The following is a 22,233-nucleotide window of genomic DNA, read 5'->3' on the forward strand; positions in this document are numbered from 1 at the left end:
CTTTTGCCACGTACGAGTATCACCATGTAAAAAATAAATAAGTCAGATATTCTACGTGACCAGAAAACCGGTAAGAGGTTTTGGGGTTTCCATCCGGAACGAAAAACAGGTATTCGGTTTCATTCAATTCCGGTTCGAACAAAAATAACGTTGTTTTCCGGTTTTCGGTTATCGGGTATCTGTTTCGTTTCTCTCCGACACCCTGGCGCCAGGAATGGTAGGGTTACCGTTTCTGATTCAAAGAGAGGGAGAGAGAGGGGGGGGGGGGCGTACGCCTTTTTGTGTCGCTGCCATCCAAGTCAGGGCCATCAACGAGGCAGTCATCCTCACTGACTCCAGCAGCGCAATTAAAAAAGTTTCCAACCATGCATGTGACAACATCCTGGCACGCTGCGTCAGGAGACCGTGTGCTCAACTATCATCGTGTGGCACTGAGATTGCAGTGGATCCCCTCGCATGCTGGGCTCAGCGGAAACATGCTGACCGTCTGGCGTCTCGAGCCCACGTCTGCTGCAACTTGCGGATCCAGGATTTTTCTGAGAGGGGGTCCAGCCTTGGCCAGCATGGTAGATACACGATCTAGGTCAATTAAACACTTTGTGAAGATAGAAATTGAGGAGGGGATCAGGACATCCTGACCCCAAAAAATCCTGGCATCCGTGATATCATGGTGAATCGTCGGTGAGAGCGCCCAATGACAGGGATCCCACGGAAACTCCAAACAACGATCCGCAGGCTCCGAACCGGGTCAGCGCTCACTAACTCGTTGCTTCTCGAAATTGAAGCTGCGGATGACGCGAATTGCAGGCACTGCATGATCCTGGAACTATCGAGTACACCCTAAAGGACTGCACGAAGGGCCGCGCCAAAAATTATTTGCAGACTGCAAGAACGATACCCTGCAGGCCATTTTACAACCCAGCGCCATCCTCTCCGCGAGACGAATGATGGCATAGAATATAGGGTGCTTCCTTTGTGTAACGAGGTTGCCTCGGGGCCTCTAAATGACCCTGACTCAACTCGGGTTTCGAATCGGATGACGCACCGAGCCTGCTTCACTCCCCCATCTTCTGCTCATCATCATCTTCAGCTACAGTCGTGACGATGCCCACAGCTGTGAGGCCAACAACGGCAAGTTGTTACCATCATCACCCCCACCTCCACCCACACAACCATCACCATCTTGTGTCGCCCCACTCTCTCTTCGAATCAGGAACAATAACCCTATCATTCGTGGCAATGGTTGGCGCACAGTGTGCTATGCGGTAAAGTTGTGTTTTTAGAGTGTGAAATCAACGTTGTATATTTTTAAAGTTTTTGATTTGAGGTAGCGTTATCAATGAGTAGAAATATCTCTATCTATCAAGAACAATAGGTATTGGTGTGAATATTGCCTAGCTAGCAAACAAAACATGTCAATAAAAGGCATGACATGTGGTACTAAAGAGGTTTGTGTGACGTCTCCCCGGATGCCACTTGCCCAATTCGGCATAAACATCAGAGTATAAAGTAATGAGAAAACAGGTAACAGGCTCTTTCAGCGAGCAACAAAATTACATGGTGACACGTGTTTGAGCCATCTTTTTGCAACTAGAAACGTAAACTCACCGGATTGCTTCGATCATCTGGAGACCCATACGGACACAGTTGTACGCATGACTTGGACGCGACACGGGAAGTCCTGACACGCAGTAGTAGCAGTCACCAAGTATCTTGATCCGCATACAGTGATTATCCTAAAACAGCATTCATAAAATAAACGATAAAACCCAAAGAAATCGAGCATAAGTTATCGTTCCACACCGGCGTTCACACTTTACACTAGATAACTGCGCGTATTGCGAAGTATGCAAATCTGTGGAAATTACTGGAATGCACTAGTTAACCTCTTCAATGACAGCTATATATGTATATAGCATACATATGTATTGTATTGCTATTGAGAACCATTAACTAAGCTAGCTCTATTCGCTAAGCTGCCAAATCAGTCCAGCAATACGTTTTGCAACACATTTCTCCTACAACAGTGCCGGTGATTTAGTGGAACCACCGACTAGCGACTAGCGAGGCTGGGACGTACTCCTGTGGTCAACACCTTTGAACAAGTTAGAGCAAAGTACGAACCCGTCTCTCGGAGTGCCACGCGATCGGTGAAAGCCGACGGCTCCAATTAACTAAGTGCAGACTGCGTAAGTCGGAGAGACATCCACGTGATGTGGATGAACGGAATAGGAACTTTCAGTGTTCGCTTCAGTACGAGAAGTTCAGTACAACTGAAGAAAGTCACTAGGAATGCGTTCTAAGCGCAGCTCAAAAGGATTAGATATTGTATTAACGGTTGAGGAGGGACGGACGTTTTGGAAAAACGAGCATAAACAGCTGAAGCTAATGCGACAACGCATTCTGCATGATTCTACCTACTGAATTTTACCTGCAAATCGCAGCCACTACAACGAGAAAATGGTCACCTAACAGAGTCACCCGAAGTTGTACCCACACTAGATTCTCCGTATTGGAATGTCGTAGTGAAGCTGGCTTCCTGCATGGTGATGTATGCTAACATTCTGTCGTGCATCCACACGGACGAAATTTTGCGTTTCGGATTCTGGCTTTGGGATGCAGAAACGATGAGAAAGAAAAGCAAATATGTACGAAAGGAAAAGGCGTTCCTCTCGCAAAGGTTGCATACACTGGAGAAGCATATCTTCACCGCATGCCCTTGACAACATGCCCTTGCGTCAACTAGGGGCGAGGGGGGGGGGGGTATATGGTTATTAAGAAACAAAAAAAAAAGAAAAGAAAAGGTTGGCCAGGCAAAGAGCCGGCTTGCGTCAACTATACTGATATACATTGATTATACAGTTGTTGCCTCTGATCTGAGGAAAGAGCGGAGCGTACGCTCTTATAATGGTCACTTCTAATAGAGGTAAAAATGTATACACATTTTTAGCTCGAAAAGTAGGATAACCTCTAACAAGCTAACCGAGAATTGACACGGCATTGTGCAACATCACGTAATACTGAGATGTGGTATAGATGTCAAGATCGAAAGTACGCTGAAAATACACTGAAATTAATTCTCAAATCTGCTCTTTCTCTGCGCACTGTACGCAGTAATGTGTGTGCACAGATATTTATGAAATAGGGTGTGACTACTTCGTCTCGCGGCACAAATGTGAAAGTATTCCGCTGGCACAGTGCACATAAAACCCTCAGAAGCGTTACCTGTTTATACCTATTTACGAGTAACAGTTTGTTTACGGGTTACATCGAGCGCATTATGATCGTGTAACTCCCGCGGGTGACCATGACGCTGCCTGTAACCTCTGGCCACAAGAGAGTTTCGTATAAGCTCGTTACCGGCCCATTATGTAAGCACCAGGAGTTATCCGTTTTCAAACAACAACAACAAATAAATTAATGATAATGAATGGGGTTTTCAAAGGTAGCGTGAGAAGTGACCGTTTTAAGGGTGTGCCTTTTGCTTTTAGAGGTAAAAACGCGTATACATTTTTTTACCTGTACTAGAAGTGATCGTTATAAAAGTGTACGCTTTTTTGTGGCAACGTCACTGTAAAACCCTTGTTGTTCGCGAGCCCTCAATTTTCGCGAATTGAAAAATTCGCGACTTTTAAAGACACGCGAAAATTTTTAGCAGCACTCGACACTCTGAAATCTACGTTGGAACCTAAAGATTTATCTTCACAGTTGGCTGTACAGGCTACTGGTAAGCATTTGAAACGCTTTACACCACAAAGATGTCGAGTGTCGCTTTTACCAACTGCAGCAACCTCGAGCTTATCACGAAGTATAAGCCAATGAAGCCACGAATTTTACCAGTTCAGAATTCGCGAAATTTAGGAGCCGCTGATATTTGCCCTTATTAAAGTGTTTTACAGTATATATACAAACAGAGTCTACAGGTAACTGTGTGCGTGCAAAGTTGCCTCCGCGGCATGTCCAGTGGGACTGAGGCATTGGAAAAGAAGCAGCGGTACGCGGAGACAAATGAAACAGAGGATAGGAAACTGCACAGTTTCCCTAAGATATGCCGCCAAGGGTCGACAAGACGGGTGCCTCCGAAACAGCGTGATTGGGTTTCTGGGGCTGTCGTCTTCTATTTTCCGCAAAAATGCACGTCGATTGATAAGAGGTTTTTTCGATTAGGCGTGCACCTCCGGCGCTAGTTCAGGGGAGTTCCGGTGTGGTGCCAAGAGTATGTGCCGCCGACTGAGACAATGCAATATAGGTTCAGCACTAGCGTTTCCAAAACGAACAAGCGAGTGCAGGTGCAGGCTGGTCGTCTGCTGTCCGCACCGCGGCCACTGTTATGATCTTTATGCTTTCCTTTCCTTTCATGTATACTGGTTTTGTGTGTGTTGTGCTTCATTCGCTTTACGAGTCATCCGAATAAGTGTTTGCTATGGCTTTGTACCTGGAAGCAGCGAGTGGACGACGTATACATTCTACTTGCTTGCACGAAAGGAAGCGAATCGTGTTCAGATACTATACGCACACGAGTTTTTCTTGTTTTTCCTACTTGGTTCTTCATCTCTGTATATTTTTATTTAAAAAATAATGCTAGGCCGCTCCAAAGCTTGCGTCATTTGCCGGCGCAGTGAAGGCAAGCGTAATAATTAATGCTCCCAGTGCAGCCGAGAATTCGAGTAATCCGTTCGGTTAGGTCGCAAAATATAACCGCATTATCCCACGCGTTTATCGCGAACATATAACTTCATTGACTGCTGCATCGCACACATGTCCACTGTCTTGATGCAGGAAGGAACCGTCAGCGTACCAACATCCATGCCACCGAGGCGGACCCGTGTCGTCTGCTCCGCGTGCAGACGACATGCGCTGAAGCGACCGTCATTCAGAATGGGTCTTTTCTGATTTGTTGAAAATGGAAAGTATACACGTCTTCTTATATCCATTTCGATATTATGTTAATTGATACAACAACTCCTACCCTTTCGATGGATTCAGGAAAGACGGATTGAACGACGGTTGCTTCTGCGCTTGTTATGCGGTAAAGTTCTGATTTTTTAGAGAGCCTGCACTGGCATTCATCGTCTAGGATAATAGCAATTCGCTTTGTGTGTGTGTGTGTGTGTGTGATATACGGTAAATAACTGAGTAGAGCACTGCGAAGTGACCACGCAAAACCACTTCAGACGCACGACTGATCAGAGTAACTCATTTTTATTGCTCGTAGTATAAAATCGTTCACGCGCACAAGACATCAGACGTGACGCTGAGCCGTTTAGCGAGTGTCGTTCTAGTGGAGTCGTTTTAAGGGCCCTCTTTTAGAGAGCCACGGTAGAAAATCACGTTTTAGTGGAAGTGCCGGCGCAATAACAGCTGCATCTATAAAAGCTAACGATTGTAGTGCGTGTTATGTTGGTACAGAAGGTGGCGTAATGGCATTCCGTTAGGGTAAATGTGGTGTGCCCAACGTGTTTGTACATGTAGCAAGAGCTGTACAAGATCGTGGTCGTAAGGAAACGTGAAGCACAGCAACAATTCCTATAACACGCCGCCGCTACATGATCAGAAAGGGCACGATAAGCTACTTACACAAAACAACACATAATAGAACGGCTTGCTTGAGTGCATACTTGTAATATATATATATATATATATCTTGTTAAGAATAGCATCAGCGAGTGGCTATTATAAAGTGATCTAGCTATGACTGTTACGTGACCATTCTCCAGCTGTTTGCGGAGGTGCGTGTAGAGCACGGAGGTGCTTCATATTAAAACGATAACTTTACAGGGCCAACCATCGCGTAGGTTCGTCCGTAGCTTAACCTCCTGACCTGTCACGTGGCATGTGCCACTACCACGTGACAGACTGTGTTCGCGGTACGCTGAAACTGTGTAATCATCACAGTAACAATACTTACAAATTGAATTATTTCACCAGACATTAAAAGAATTTCAATAAAATGTTACTGGCATTTCAAAAAGAGCTTCGCAAAAATTCACCGTCAACGATGGCCTTATAAAGATACCGGGTTTAAATACTTGTTGCAGAATGGCCGAAGATGCTAATTTTTGTGTCGGATAATAGCTTACGTTGCTACGTTTTTACGCACATGCGCCATGAGACCAACGCCGTAGCGGCTACCGTATCGGAGATGCAAAAACGGTCTACTAAAGCTCTCTGATAACGCAAAAGGTTTTACGAAAATACGCCCTCCTCAATTTCTGTCTTCAAATAGTGTTTAATTGACCTAGATGGTGTATCTACCATGCTGGCCAAAGCTGAGCCCCCTCTCAGAAAAATCCTTGATCCGCCCCTGGTTGAAAGAACCATGCATGTGCGCTTCAAACTATACTTAGACAGTGGCTTTACACCATATTATCAGTCTTGAGGCTAGAAAACCACACGTTTGAACAGTGTTGGATAAAAGCACTGGCGTAGGTGGGTCCACTCACCTGGGCGATTTGGTCAAATCTTCCGAACAGCTCGTTCAGCGTCTGCACCAGGTCGGACGCTGACAACTGTTCCGAAAGCCGCGTGAAGTTGACGATATCAGCGTACAGAATGCTACAATTTTGAGAAAATGAAAGACTTCTCAGCAACAACAAAAACAAATACATGAAGTACCGGTGAAGACGACTTAAAGTGCATGCATTGGCACGTAAAATGAAACAGCGAACGTCGAAAGGCGTCGTGAGGCCAACAAATAAATAAGCAAACGGGTACGCAAGGGTGTGTTTTCAACTATCAATCTGCATCTGTTTGCACCCACGGGACAAGAACGGTGAAATGAAGAAATCCCATTTTGTGTGTTGTTTTTTGAAGCGTGTGTCCCACGTTCAGGCAGCTTCCGGACGTGGCTTAGCACTTTGTGACTGTGCTCGCAAAACACGTTCCGAAAGGCAGGCATCAATTCACTCTCCCGAGTAGTCCCTGTAGTAGCTTTTGGCAGTAGTGCCCTCGTTCGGCCCCATGATAAAATATCCCGTTACAGTTGTACTTTAACATTTACATAGCTGTTTGTTATGAACGCAAGCATTAAAAGTGTGCTAGCTGTACAATACTGTGCTAGATTGGATGCAGTAGTGGTCATTTCCGCGTACAGTGGCATAAGAAAAAAGATGAGAAATTAAATCTTGAATGGGCGTTCAGCGTAACGAACTAAAACTTCCCAAGCTTTATAGAACGTCACAGTAACGCTATATTCTCAACAAAGGAGCTCCTTATACCGGTAGTGTAGCTGCTGCGCAGATTCAAATGTCCAGATTCACTAAGCTCAGTTAATTAACTAAACTTAACGAATTAGCTAATTAAATAATTAGCTAAATTCAGCTATAATTAACACATTCCTAGCAAAAATCATTCCAAGTGGCACTGTTATTTCACTATATGATATGTACAAAACAGGAGGTTACGCTTTTTTGTGGGGTCTACCTCCGTATGTAGTTCTACTTGATGACAATACATACACTTTTTTGTGACATTCGCCCTTTCCAGAAATCAGGAGCGATCATTCTGTGTAGTGGTTGGCCTTCGGCGTTATATGTGTTCTGTTTTAAGAGTGCATGTATTTACACGAGTCTGCTTTCTACTGTGCAGTTACCTGACGTTGTTGTGTCGTTGCACATAGAGCTCGTGGAAGCGTTGACGGCTCGATTTTCCTGATGTTTGACAAGCATCCGCCATCTTGAGCATGATGCTCCGCTTCACTTCGGCTGCTATGTAGGCAGGGATGACGCTCAGCAGCAGTTGTTCCTGAAAAACGTAAAACGGAACAGAGGAGGACGCAGCTGTATTGTCAGTTGCATTATGTTGCCATTTTTGCAACAAGGTCTAACACGTTCAAGCGGCGCCTTCTGATCCCGAGATCGCGGGTTCGAACCCGGCCGAGGACGCCAGCAACTTGGTGGCAGGGTACAAGTTGCTTAGGCACGCCGTCTTCCGCGAGGGACGTTAAATACGGGGTGCCGTGTGATGAGCTTTCATCGCACGTTAAAGAACCCTCAGGTGGGCAAAAGCAATCCACAGACCGACCGCTGTGGCGTCGCTCATGATCTCAGTTGTCTCGCGACGTAAACACACAATTATTATTATTAACGTTCAATCGCGACTGTGTTCGGTTATGAAGGAACGTGACACTGTAATACTCAAAACCACACAGAAGGCGACGACAACAGAAATGTAAGCGGGAACTAGAAATATGACCGAAAAGAAAATAGTACGAGAGGACGAAGGAGATAGAAACAAACAAAATACGTAGTATGATCTGCATATTAAGGAGCAGGGTAATGAGTTCAAAAGTATCTAAGTTACAATTACAGATACCCCATGGAAAAATACACTGATACAGCTACGGTTACCTCAGAAAAGGTACTCAGTACTTTTGCAGTTACTTTGCTCGACCTTTCTCCACAAGTTAGCTAAATGGCCTACATTTGTATACGATGATGTGCATTTCTCGTTTACATACGAGTGATATTCTGCATACACGACGGCAATATTTTTTTATCGACAAAACAATGACTACTTTCGGAGTGTGGCTTATAGGTGGTGTTGCTCCGTTACGTACATGTGACGTATTATACAGGAAATTTATTTACGCGTGATCAAATGGCTGATGATATTCCGCACATTATGATATTTATCACAATTGTATATCATTAACGGGACGGTCGCATCCGGAAACCCATCTAGGAAACCGATGCCACTATGTTCGGCACCGGCTGACAATGTACCCGGCTAATTTCTTCGCCCGAAAAGTGCTTCGATATTAAATAAACGAATTTTAAAGATCAGCGATGCTTCTGCGGCCGCAGAAGCTCCGGCGGCGTGACGTCACTCCATAAGCGGAGGAGTGAGAGGGCGGCGCTCAGAGGAGGAAAGGACCACAGGGGTGACACAAACCCGCTATTGTTGTAATTACCCTCAAGCGGGTGCCCTTGGCAAAACTGCCATCTTGTCCTGGTCGCACGTCATAGAAAACGTCATTTTGAGGTCATGTGACTTTGTTTACATGTCGTTTTGCCGCTTACCGACATATTCCCGTCGTCATAGCGAGAAGAGATGAACGTATTTTGCCAGCGTAAACTACGCGGTGCTTCTTCCGCAACATGGTAGCCTATTTCTGCTTAGTTTAAGTACATCGCATCGGCTCAGTGAGCTTTAACGCGCCGTCGTCATCACGTCTTTGGAAGTCGTCAACAGTACAAGCCCTTATGTGCAAAACGGCTCGTTTTACTGCGAGATTATCGGATAAAAATAATTACCGTGATCGAAAAACATCCAAAACGTCGCACAGAAACAACAACCGCATTGTTTACAAACGGTTTGGCCACCGATCACGGGCGCCGCCATCTTTAATGTCACGTGTGCCTTGACGTTTGCTCTGAACATGCGACCAGGACCTGTCCAGGATGCATTGCGTTCGGCCAGCACGTTTTCGTCTACGGAACAATACATTGGATGCCACCCCTGTGGAAAGGACGCCCCGTAACTCTATGAGACGCCCGCGGCATTGTCTTCTCTCAAGGTTGCGCCCTCATGGGCTCTCGGGGAATGACTTTTTCTCGTTTTTCCAGAGCGGGAATTCCGGGATACCCTCAACATCCGTCGTCTGCTCTGGTCGAATAACAGTCAAATTACGCCACTCTTTCGCGTGGGATTTTCGATACCGTTGTGTCCGCTCCACGAGGAATGAAATGACACTGTGGTTTCGAAATCGACTGAAACAGATGCAACAGTCCCTTTAGGTCAATGTGAACGCCCTTTCACTGCTGCACTATACGGTGTTTTACAACGTTTGCTGCAGCATGCAATGACAATACACACACGCTGTAGCATGCAAGATGACGTCACTGCCGCAGCACATGGCAATGCATGCGTTAGTTGGTTGGCGGCGCACTATTGTCGAGCTATCTTCCTGCCGGTTTTTGCCATGCTGCTCGCGAGGAATTGTGCGTACTGGGCTGGCGTCATAGGGGACTGTGCCGACAGTAGCCTCACAGCGTCTGAGGAAAACAGGAAAGGAAAACACACAGACGGCACAGCAGTGCTGGGATTTGAACACAGGCTACCTACCAGGAAGCGGTCTGAGCAGATTACATTTACATTGCATTCGCCGCCTAGCCACCAAATGTCGATTATCGGTGATCAACGTTTGTTTAGGTATCTAAAAATACTCGAAATGAGGATACAAGTTAGTGTAAAAAAGCAACTAGTTACAGATACAAAGTACGCACATGTATCTAATATTTTCCTTAACACAGTGCACATGAGGCGAGCATTTTGTCTCGCACTAAACTCTCCCATAACCCTCTTGTACGATTTCAGTATACGTCCTTAACCCTGGTTTCTGGAAAAGGTCATAACAGAGAGAGAGAGAGAGAAAAAAAACAGGTGATAAACCAGCTAACACTGCACCACCTCGATGTGGTCTGTGTAGATGTTATTCACCAATTGGTTTGTCACTTCTGTCAGCTTATCGTCTGCTTTTTATGTCCCAGAGGATGGTACCACCAGTGTGTTCAAGCTGTCTCATCGTACTTGGTCCACAGCGGCGGGTATTCACGGCATTGTGAGGGCATGAGAATACGTGCTCGCCGCAGAGGTGGATTTTTCTCTCAGGCTCGAAGGCTGCACTTGAAGGCATTTCTGGACTTGATCTGTGGTCTCCAAACCACGAGCTTCCTCAAACTACTTGAAGCAGTCATCACCGTGTGGTGCTGGCTGGACAAGATGTCATATTTCAGTGGGCATAATGGAATCACAGAAAGTGAGGCAGCAGATGCTGATGCTCTCGCTGCAAAATGACAGCGACGTGTGTCACGGCCGTATATACGGTTCGCGCGTGCGGGAGCTGACCCTCTTCTACGGCAGTTTGCAGCTGGTGAATTGATTAGGCAGTGTCTGTCTGTGGCAGCACTACATGACTATACTTGACAACGACTGTTCCACCATGCATTTTTCATTCCTGAATATGGCTCACACAAATCACAGGATGTACACAATCATGAAATGTAGCTCGCCGAACTGTTCCATGCCCCTGTGGGACACTAGCGGGCACTAAGCACATACTTCTTCACTGTGTTGGGCCGTTAACTCTGAAAGTTCTCCTGGGGTTGTGGGCCAATCCATCACCCCAGCACTTGACTATCTCACGAATACGGGATGGGCTTCTCTTCTTTCACTCTGTTTCGGTAATGAAGTAGGGGCCGATGTGCACTTCTCTGGATCGAGCGCTCTTAACAGCGACAAACGTTCTTCGGTAACGTTTGCCCCCAACAACACTGCAGAGTAGCAGATCCTCATCTGCAACCAACATCTCCGCACATAACGTTGTAGTGCATGGACGAGGCAATTAAGCATAGAAGGACAAATACAACACAAGCCTCACAACACCCAGTCGTAGTTGAAGGGAAGGCATCAACAGTGGGATCCGAACCCACACCCTCTGACTGCCGGTCAGAGATGCTAGCTACCCTCTCTTCAACGTACCAACAATGTAAGAGAGAATGTGTTGAGGGTGAGTGCGTGTCCCCGTGTTGGTAGCATCCATGGAGGAAAAAAGAACAGGAGAAGAGAGAAGCGTGGGAAAAGTGACGTTAGATAGGAGATGAGCTGTAGCTTCTTTGAAGGCACGCGGGGGTCACGTTACCTGAATAGCCCAACGAGGTCGCTTTGCACACGCCACTTTGGGGGCCACTTCGGCGCGCTACCACCATACCCTCCAAGTATTCCCAAACTATGCGTTGGGGGCTCCTATAGAGATGCATATAACTGAAACCGGAAGGCTAGCGGTGATGTCACTGGAGCGGCCCCCCAATCTCGGCTTCACTTCTCAGAGCAATAGGGCTCCTCCTCTTTTTCCTTCCTCCATGGTAGCATCTCTGACCGGCAATCAGGGGGTGTGGGTTCGAATCCCACTACTGATGCCTTTTCCTCAAATACCATAATTCAATCTCCACATATATTTCCCTTTCTCATATATACGAGGGTGGTTCCATAAGTTTCCGGCCCGACCAACTTTTAATAGCCATAGAGACGAAACAAGTGTATCACTTTTTGACATAGTCACCCTTAACTTCGATGCACTTTTCACACCTTTCAACCAGCATTCTTATACCCTTGAAAAAATAGTCCGAAGTTTTGTCCGCAAAATGCTGGAAAACTGCCTCTTGCACCTCACTATCGTTTTGAAATCTCCGTCCTCTGAGGTCCCTCTTCAAGTTTGAGAACAGGAAGTAATCACTCGGTGCCAAGTCTGGACTGTAGAGTGGGTGGTGGATTTCTTCGAAGCCGCACTCCTTCAGTGCAGCCTTGGCAACAGAAGCCGTGTGGACAGGGGCATTGTCCTGGAGCAACCGGACACCTCGACTCAACCTGCCGCGCCTCTTTTCCTTGATGGCGTCTCGCAGTCGGTGCAGGAGTGGAGCATAATAAGTCGCATTCACTGTGGTGTTCCTCTCTTTGAAGTCGATGAGGAGGATCCCGTGACAATCCCAAAATATTGTTTCCATGATCTTCTTTATGGATCGTGTGACCTTGGCTTTTCTTGGGGGTGCTTCTCCTGGTTTGCGCCATTCCATCGACTCCTTTTTCGAAAGGGGATCATAGTAGAGCACCATAGTCTCATCCCCTGTGACAATTGACTTCAATATTTCTTCTTCGTTCTCTTGACAGAGCTCCAAAACCTCTTTGGCACAGACGACGCGCTGTTGCTTTTGAACTGACGAGAGAAGTCGTGGCACCCATCTCGCACTGACATTTTTCATGTGAAGGGCCTCGCCGATGATGCGAAAACCGGTTGTTTTGGAAAGCCCCAGCCTTTCTGAGATTTCCTTCACCTTCAGACGCCTGTCGCTCAGCACTTCCTCCTCGACAAGAGTCAAATTTTCTTGTGTCACCACTTCCACTGGACGACCATCGCGTGGATCATCTTCAATGGACTCTCGCCCCAGTCGAAACTGCTTAGGTCAGCCTTTTACCGTTGTGTACGACGGAGAGACTTCCCTGTACACGTTGTCCAGTCGCGCTTTAATTTCTCTAGGCGAAAGCCCCTCTTTTGTCAAGAATTTTATCACGCGGTACTCGATTTTTTCCATTTCAACTGAAGAGTGCACCCTGGCTGTTTGAAATACCGCTCTCCAACCGACAAAAGCATGGAGAGGGTTGAGGGTAGTGCTCCGGCCCTCCAACAGATGGCCCCACGCGTCCTTAATCGCATTTTCAAATTCGCGCGCATTTTCTACCTCGGGCCGGAAACTTATGGAACCACCCTCGTATAAGTACCTTCCCTCTCCGATAACTCAACTTACTCGTATTTCTGCGAGTTGAGTTCGTAAAACACGCAGCAGTATTCTCTTTAGCGCAAGTGGGACTCATCCTTTCTTCGACAACTATCGAACCGCACGAATTGCCTTTCCCGTGTGCACATGGGCGATCTCTGTCGCGATCACAAAGCGCTCCCAACCCACTTGTCGTCCACGCAATAGAAAGTAATGTTGACACTAGCGCGGCCACACTGGAGAATTCCCCGGTGCAATTTAGAGTGAAAGACGATGACGCTCTGCTCAAACAACAGAAATGGGGTAATTTCACGTTAAATCGACCGAGGTGGTAAATCGACACATATATATACAGGGTGTTTCAGTTAAATCCCCGGGCTAAATAATTCGCGAACGGGTGCACCAATCGAAGAACTTTCCTTTTTACAAGTATCTGTCCGATACCACCCAAAAGCTGCGCACCGTGTGAATGAGTGGGAGGTGCTCATTATTTAAATAAAAATTCAAATGAGTTTCGTGAAAAAACGTAACTTCTAAAGTAGGGCGCCGTCTACATTAAAATGGGTGCTACCCCTTTTGGGACCTTCACTGGACACCTTTTAGAGAATAATCTGCCACCGAAGCGGGTCATTTGTTGCAGTAATTAATTGGTTTCGGTTTACGTATTTTTGTCGCGGCTGGTCGCGGCGAAGCGCAAAAGGACGTAATTCATTGGTGTAATTCATTGGTGTAAGGACTTAGCTCATTGGTGGATAAGGGAGTGAAAGAGCGTCCTTTTGCGCTTCACCGCGATCAGCCGCGACAAAATTATATAAACCGAAACCAATTAATTACTGCAACAAATGACCAGCTTCGGTGGCAGATTTTTCTCAAAAAGGTGTCCACTGAAGGTCCCAACAAGGGTAGTAATCATTTTAACCCCGACAGCGCCCTGCTTTAGAAGTTATGTTTTTTTTACGAAACTCATTTGAATTTTTATTTAAATAATGAGCGCCTCCCACTGGTTCACACGGTGCGCAGCTTGTAGCCGGTATCGGATAGATACTTGTAAAAAAGAAAGTTCTTCGATTGGTCCACCCGTTCGCGAACTATTTAGCCCGGGGATTTAACTGAAACACCCGGTATATATATATATATATATATATATATATATATATATATATATATATTCGAATGAAAAAATATATGTTGGACAGTAAGTCAAATGAACGACAAATACGCATGTCGGAGCCCCGAGTCATTCGCAAGTGGGAGAGGGGGATATCTCCGAAGCCATTTCTCGCGCTGAAATTTCTACCGAGTTTATCGGCCTCCCAGTGCGCGGTGGTTCTATCTACGAGGGGTGTTCAAGTCAAACCGGGATTTTCTGTCTCCTGAGTGTACAAATGGCTCGCGCTGCTTCTTTTTCGTCATTTTCACACGCGACAGGCCTCCGTGTTCACCACGTGGTGGTCCAAAGTTTGTGCAAAACAGAAGACACGTGCTGGACAAGATGGCCGACAACGAGGTGAGCGCGCACATCGAACCGCGAATTGTCATAAAGTTTCTCTTGAATGAAGACGTAAAGTCATCTGAAATTCACAGAATACTTCAGACTCTGTATGGCCACGATACACTTAGCCGCAGCAAAGCGTTTGAGTGGTGCACCATTTCACTCCTGAGTCTAAACGCGCATCAAAACAGTGGAAGCATCCGGGCTTGCCAGCTCCCAAGAAGTTCCGAAGCACCCCGTCTGCGGGTGAGGTCATGGCCACGGTTTTCTGGGACAAGGCTGGCGTTGTTCATGTTGATTTTCTGCCCAGTGGTACTTCTGGTTTGGTACAGCCCACTGCCCATCAATAGTGCATATTACTGCCAGGTTCTCAGGGATGTGCATAAGGCACTGAAGCAAAAGCGGCCGGGCCTCGTCACCAAAGGGGTCCTCCTCCTACAGGACGATGCACGCCTGCATAACGCGCATCTCACGACACGCACCTTACAGGAACTTGGCTGGACAAAAAAGTAGAGAACTCCGACTTAACGTAACAAAAAATCAAGTTTTACTCAGACGTTTTGTCCATCATGCGACGGACATCATCAGTGCCAAACTGGATGAGAGATCAAGAGGCCATACCAGTCGGGGAGCAACTTCGATTCACGATTTCCCCGATTCTAGATGGCGCCACGCTCGCCGCCCTTATCACGCCGTTCGCCTCCGACTCCCGAAATAATCCCAATTGTGCATGGTTGACCTCACGAGTATAAGGCGGCCCGCGCCCTCTGCGCTGTTTGTCTAGAGGTAAAGTCGACAACAGAGAGAGGGCGCAGACAAGCTGGTTCATGATGTGTCGTACTTCGTGTATGTCGTCTTCGTACGTCGTGAGTGTCGTACTTTGCCACGAAAGGTCCGCAGTTCGATTCGAGACATTCACGTCTTTTTGCTTGTCTCCTATTGCTATTTGAGTACTTTATTTTTATTTTGTTGTTATATATTTATGCTACAATTTTTGTTTTCACAAGTTACTGGCGCCGGTACTGACTGATTATGGAATTTTTCGTTGCTCTTCGTGTTGTTTTACTAGTGCATACTTACTGTATGTCGACGTACAAGTGTGATCGGATAGTACGGATGCCGGTATCTCAAAGGCTCTCGACTGGATCTACCAGCGGCTGTAAATTAGGCGATAAACATTGCCTACACACAGCGCTTACAATGCCAGCCTGGAAAATCTAGTGGTCGAAACGGTATTCCTTTTTTTTTTTCTGCACTCGCTTACATGCTATTTACCTTGATAATAACTCTATTATTCATGCAAAAATGACATTTTGATATGTATATTTCTGGTGAGTAAGCATTATCAAATATCTGAATTCGTTTACAAGGCGTTGGTGCAAAAGACTTTTCAAAATTTCCGTCGTAGAACAACAGACTTCTTATTATTACCCGGAAACTTCAGTAACATATTTGAAAGGCTCCTTTCCCCCATGTTCTCCCTTCTTTTTCTTTCACCTTACACCCGCTCAGAAAAGTTGTGCCAGTCGACAACCCCAGTGACAGGGGACTCCCTTTCTTCTGGTGGGCTAGTTTGCAAAACCGTACAAAGGATGTGAAGGGCGATAAAGGCTTCGGGTCCACACACGGAAACCAACCAAAGAAGATATGGAATGGTCGAGCGGCAAGGCCTCGCAGCGGGAGTCGCGATATTCCCAACGCAGTCTTTTTTTTTTCTTCTGGACGCCAAGAGGAACGATTCGACAAAAAAATAGAAGGACACAGAGTAGAAAAATAATAACAATGGTCACCTGACAACAAAACAGGTTCTTGTTTGAGTGTTGCAAAAAAGTGCAGTTCGGCCTCCTTATTATGTGGGACAGGATAATATATGCTTTCTTTTCTTTTTTTAGAAGAACTTCTGAAGCGTAAATTTTTACTCCAGATTTCGTTGTGTTGGATGCTGAGGTCTCAGTTAATTCAATCCAAACTTGAAAACGTGAAATTCGGTCGTGGAAAAGCTGAAGAACTGGACACCATGTGAGCCAAATTTATGCATATTTTAGGAAAATCGCTATTGTTGAAGGGCAACACAGATGCAATTACAAAACTGGGGTTTCCAGAGATGAATATGAGCGCTAGTTGCCAAATGAAGGAATGATGACGGAGAAGTCGTTTCATATAATCAAAGCTCGCCCGAGATGCCGGATTTTCCTCCCCGGAAAAAAATGTCCCCAGGAAGAACCGTCCCCAGGTAAAAATGTCCCCCGGAGAAATCGTCTCCGCAAGAACGAAAGCCGTTTGATCGAACGCGGGACATTTGGTCGAAAGCCATTTGATCGAACACCGTTTGATCGAAACGGCAGCGGTCGTTTGATTGATTTTTTTATTGCTTCGTTTGGAGCAGATGCATACTCTATACAAGATTGAACTAAAGTTTTATATGGCTGTTAATACAATATCTGTATTCTATACTATGGCGAAATTTCCTTCTTAGCATTCAAACTTCGAGTGCCTTTCGTGCATATATCACTATCCCATTTCGGATCCCAGCAATGAAAAGGGTGCCCAGAGGAAGCACAGACTATTGGCTCCTCCCAACTTGAAGACATTTTCTTCGGTATGCGGTTTACTGCTACGCGAGATACTTCCGCATTGTTCTATTCAATTCAATTTAATTTTATTCGATTTTATTTCCTTTCGGACGGAGAGAGTAAAAAGCCAGAAGGCTGTGCTATTCGTGAATGACAAAGGTCTGCAAATAACCAGTGGTCTCCCCTCTTTAGCTGAAAAAAAAAAGCAAGAAACAAACAAACAAAAAAGGAGAGGACACTGATTGCCTCATGCTCCATATGCTCGAGTCAAAAGTTACAGAAAAAGAGGTGCTAAGGACACGTTGCTACCTTCGAACTCCCTTCGAAACTTCGAAAAACCGTCTTTCGAACAAACGGCGTCGATCAACCGGCTTTCGATAGAACGGCGTTCGACCAAGCGGTCTTCGATCAAATGCCTGCTCCAAACAGCTTAGGATTTCGGAATATCCAGTTATAATGTGGTGAGGACGATGCCATGGTCTGTGGACGGTGAACTGTCAAAAACAAGCCTAAACCAGGGATGGGCATAAATACATTTTCTGCGTATTTAAATATAAATACAAAATACTTTGTTGAAAGGGGTATTTAAATACTCTTCATAAATACTTTTCAGCATCAGTATCTAAATACAAAATATAAATACAGTATTTAAATACCGCAACTACTATTATAAATACTGTGAGGAAAATGACATCTGGAATTACAGAAATAACGATGATTATAACAACAAATCAGCAACGAACAATAGCATTTATTTGTTAGATCATCACTGCGATTTTAATATTAGAAGTTTCTCGAAGACAGCATCTTTTAGGCATCTTCTGTTTTGCCATAACAATCGAATTCGCTAAGAAGAAAAGCATCTCCTCAGGTGCCCATGAACAAATGCTTGTATTAAATTTGACGAAGATGCTTTGTACAACGAGGTGGGTAGCCGCGACCGTTGTCCGCAACAACAGTGAGAAACTTGTCATCTAAAATGGTTTGTTGCATGCGCATGCTAGCGCAAACACGGCATAACTGCGCCCCAAACTAACCCTTCTTCCCGAAAGGTAAAATGCAAAGCAGCTTAAGGGTCAGTATATACTGTATTTAGGAGTATTTATAAAGTATTTACAAGAATAAATACCCGAAAATTGGTATTTAAATATAATTATAAATACATTTTGCGAGTCTGTATTTAAATACAAAATATAAATACATGTATTTATATTTTAAATAGTATTTTAATTACAATGCATTGAAATACTGCCCATCCCTGGCCTAAACTAACCTAACCCTGAAAACTAACCTAGGACCCGGCTCTAACCCAGGTTCCCACCGGGGACGATTTTTCCGTTTCCCGGAAATTACAGGAGCGCCGTTGTGAACAGCTGAGGAAACGGATCATAGCCGATCAAGCACTATCACATTATTTGTTTAAATTGGGAGACGGGATTTTTTAAATTAACATGCATGCTAATGTACAGTAAAACCATTGAACAAGGAACATAAATGCGGTTACACCCAATGCGCCGCTTGCATTGTGCCGATTACATATGTTATTTCTGTTCCTCTCTCGCAAGGTTTGCTGAGTGCAGACAACGCGGTAAGATTAGGGATGCGTTCCAATACCCCGGTTAGTCGACTCGACTGCCTAGCGGTCTAACCGGAAGTGCCGCCATGTTAAGTCTCGTTCCAAATCTCGCCAAGTCCGCTATTCAGTCGGCTGCCGCCTAGTGCGCATCGATGCAGTCTAATTAAGGGCGAAACGCATTGGACATATACGCCTGACCATCTGACAGCCGGGATGGAGACGCGCGTTGACAGTACCAGCGTGCCCGTTGTTTCTGCTGGCTTTAAATGTAAAGTTGCAAATAGTGGTATGTTTTTTTAAAACTGCGTACAGAGTTGCAACACATGTTTAGCTGTGAAGGTGACAGTTTATGCACGATGTCCTATAAATTAGCGCATTACAGTCCTGCTGCGCTTGCGCCGTACGCATTTCTTGCGTGCGCCACAGGCGCCTCGGCTAGGCAAGCCTGTTCCAATAGTGACAAGCAAAGGGGTCTACTCAGCTGCCTAGTCAGGCGGCTTCGCGGCCGCGAGGTATTGGAACGCAGCTCGCGCCCGCGAAGCCGCCTGACTAGGCAGCTGAGTAGACCCCTTTGCTTGTCACTATTGGAACAGGCTTGCCTAGCCGAGGCGCCTGTGGCTCCATCTTGTTGCTCACGCAAGAAATGCGTACGGCGCAAGCGCAGCAGGTACTAGCGTTTCCCGCTGTCAGCCATCCCGGCTGTCAGATGGTCAGGCGTATAACTACAGGCTGCATCGATGCGCACTAGGCGGTTGCCGACTGAATAGCGGACTTGGCGAGATTTGGAACGAGACTTAACATGGCGGCACTTCCGGTTAGACCGCTATGCAGTCGACTAACCGGGGTATTGGAACGCACCCTAGGAAGCGATTCTCCAACAACAAATAAATCTTGACTATGACACGAGGTGATTCATCACTTTTGATTTTCCAAGGTCCTGCTATACCTTCTATGTGAGTTTCTTGTTTTCCTCGTAGCAGTTTGTTGTAACTTGAACAGAGATAAAATGACGAGGTGATTCTATTTCAGCGCAGACAGATAAGACTTCAGAAGAAGTACGCATAGAAATCCTGTGTTTTAATCGTCTAAAATGATATCTGGCGGTATGAGAGCCGAGGGATACACATGCTATAAATAGTATGCCTCGATCGTTTTCGGCGAGGAAATAGCTTATATTGTTTTTTGATGTGGTGCAGTGCCATGCACAAGGTCTAACGTATCGTAGATAGCAATTTTTACACACTTTGGGAAGAGATGATGGGAAAACTCGATGTGAGAGATCGCAACAAAACGAGCAGGTACAGTGATTGGTGCCTCCTGAATGTAGTTTGGACGAATACACTGTACGGAGGAAATGATATGTTCCTTTGCCGATTCCAACAGGATTCAAGCCGGGTTATTAAATTAGCACGATAGAATTTGCTCTTGCTGAGGTGTGGCCTGATAGCGCTTTCCAACTGTAGAATTTGGCTGACAAGATTCAGATGTCAAACTCAACCGCTACACTATCATCGCGTTGTAGACAGCCTCGGCATATGAGTCAGATCAGTTCCAGGACATTTCACTGAGCAAACTATTTAAAATGTGGAATGGAGTTTTACTTGGGAGGACAGAAGGAAATTTTGGGCTTGCCCAAAAACTACGTTTACGAGAACAACACGGTGGTATCTGGTAACACAAAATAATAATAATGATAAAATAAATAAATAAATAAAAATGGAAAGAAATAAGCAGGGGGATGGAGACAAAATCTCTTATCTTAGCCTTTCTCTTCAAATTCAGGATGAAGACAAGGAAACTGTATATTTTTAGCACTATACACGGCCATGAATGGGCTCTAGAGTCGTAGTTTATTGTCCGCAGAAGCTTTTGACGCCTTGCAGGAGCATTACAGAAAGAAAAAAAAATTAATAGATAAAAAGAGAAAAACATCACCCCTCCTTTTGCCTGCTTCCGGTGCAACAAAAACTAGGTATGAGCGGACTTCGTTTACTAAGCCGACTTGGCATTACATCTTTTTTTCCCCCAAGTTATACCCCAAGGCGAGTTATTGTATAAATATCATGTTGAATGACGTATATTTGAAAATTTTACGGTTCTTAGTGTCTGATGCTACTCATATCACACAGTGAACAACTTGAAGGCTCAACAAACCACGCTCATCGCAGTACATCTAACCGAATGTTTCCCGTAGACCAAGTCATCTCTATTTTTTACACAAAGAAAAAGTACTTTCATTCAGTCCTCGTCAAGTTAAGGCTCCCCTCCAATAAAGAACATATAATCATCACGAAATGTTGCGCGTTCGAATCAGGCGATGTCTCCTTTATATGTGCAGATCATTCTTACATACGAACAGAGTGCAAAGATCGCAATAAACGTCAAGGATATTTAAAAAGGAACCTCTGCTTACGCACTCAAAACGCAAGCTCAGAGAAAGCAAGAGTGTACACTTCCAAACACTCATAGAAACACTCTGCAAGCCATACGCGCAGGCACCGGCAGACACGAAAGTCTCCCCCCGGACGATCGCCGCGCCACCACTCTCCGCTCGGCCGCCGAACTGAAGTTCTCGCGCGAGTTTCCTGACCTTAAAGAGTATTGAGTGACCGTGGTACTACGTACGCTTCTGATGTTCAGAAGCATAGGTATAGCGACACACCTAAGCATACATAGTAGCATACCCCAACCATCACCGAAATAAAGTTGTTGGTGGTGGTGTTCTAATGTTCAGGTGAAAAAGAGAAAAGAACGCTAGTAAGCAGAACAGTTGTACAGAAGTTGTATGGTGCAATTAGGTGTTTCAGACCGTGGCATGCACTAGAGATTTCGTGGAAGACACGTAGACTTCCTTCTAATCGTATTTTCGATGTGTTTGTTCTTTCCGAGCCCTAATTATTCCCCTGTGGGCCAGGAAAGGTTCCACTCCTTTTCTATTTTGTTCTGCTCACAATTGGACAATGTCACTGAGAGGGCGGTATAGACGATGAGAGCCGCTACTCAAGAGTGACCGATCACATTACCATTGCGTTACACGAGCGACAGGTTGTTTAGTTCACCCCAATGAGGTTTTGCTCCACGTATTCTTCAAACACACTTGTTTGAATGCTTAGAGTTTTGTTGCATTCTTCCAGTTCTCTGTTTGCTCCGTTTGGCACTTTGTTCTGTTTTTTTAGCGTAACTCGAAATCCGCTTTCAGTCTGGTGGTACATTAACCCGTGTTAATTTGGACTTCTGCGAGTCTGGCAGTGAGAATAGCTACAAACTTCCCCTGGCGATGAAACTCCCCATTCATCATCTCACAATAAAGTTGTTTGTTTG

At 45.4% G+C, this 22,233-nt stretch overlaps 1 protein-coding gene across 3 annotated transcripts in view; it reads right to left on the minus strand.

The window, feature by feature from the left end:
- The window catches only part of LOC135377889 (adenylate cyclase type 2-like), a 305,742-nt gene that overhangs the window by 71,646 nt on the left and 211,863 nt on the right, over positions 1-22,233 (minus strand). For all 3 annotated transcript variants that reach the window (XM_064610622.1, XM_064610624.1, XM_064610621.1), the window contains exons 5-7: positions 7,592-7,743; positions 6,444-6,555; positions 1,609-1,736 (exon numbers count right to left, since the gene is read on the minus strand). In XM_064610622.1, the coding sequence (XP_064466692.1) occupies positions 1,609-1,736; positions 6,444-6,555; positions 7,592-7,743 (392 nt within the window). The remainder of the gene's footprint in view (positions 1-1,608; positions 1,737-6,443; positions 6,556-7,591; positions 7,744-22,233) is intronic.

The sequence above is a fragment of the Ornithodoros turicata genome, chromosome 1 (genome assembly GCF_037126465.1).
Source record: "Ornithodoros turicata isolate Travis chromosome 1, ASM3712646v1, whole genome shotgun sequence".
Lineage (NCBI taxonomy): Eukaryota > Metazoa > Arthropoda > Arachnida > Ixodida > Argasidae > Ornithodoros > Ornithodoros turicata.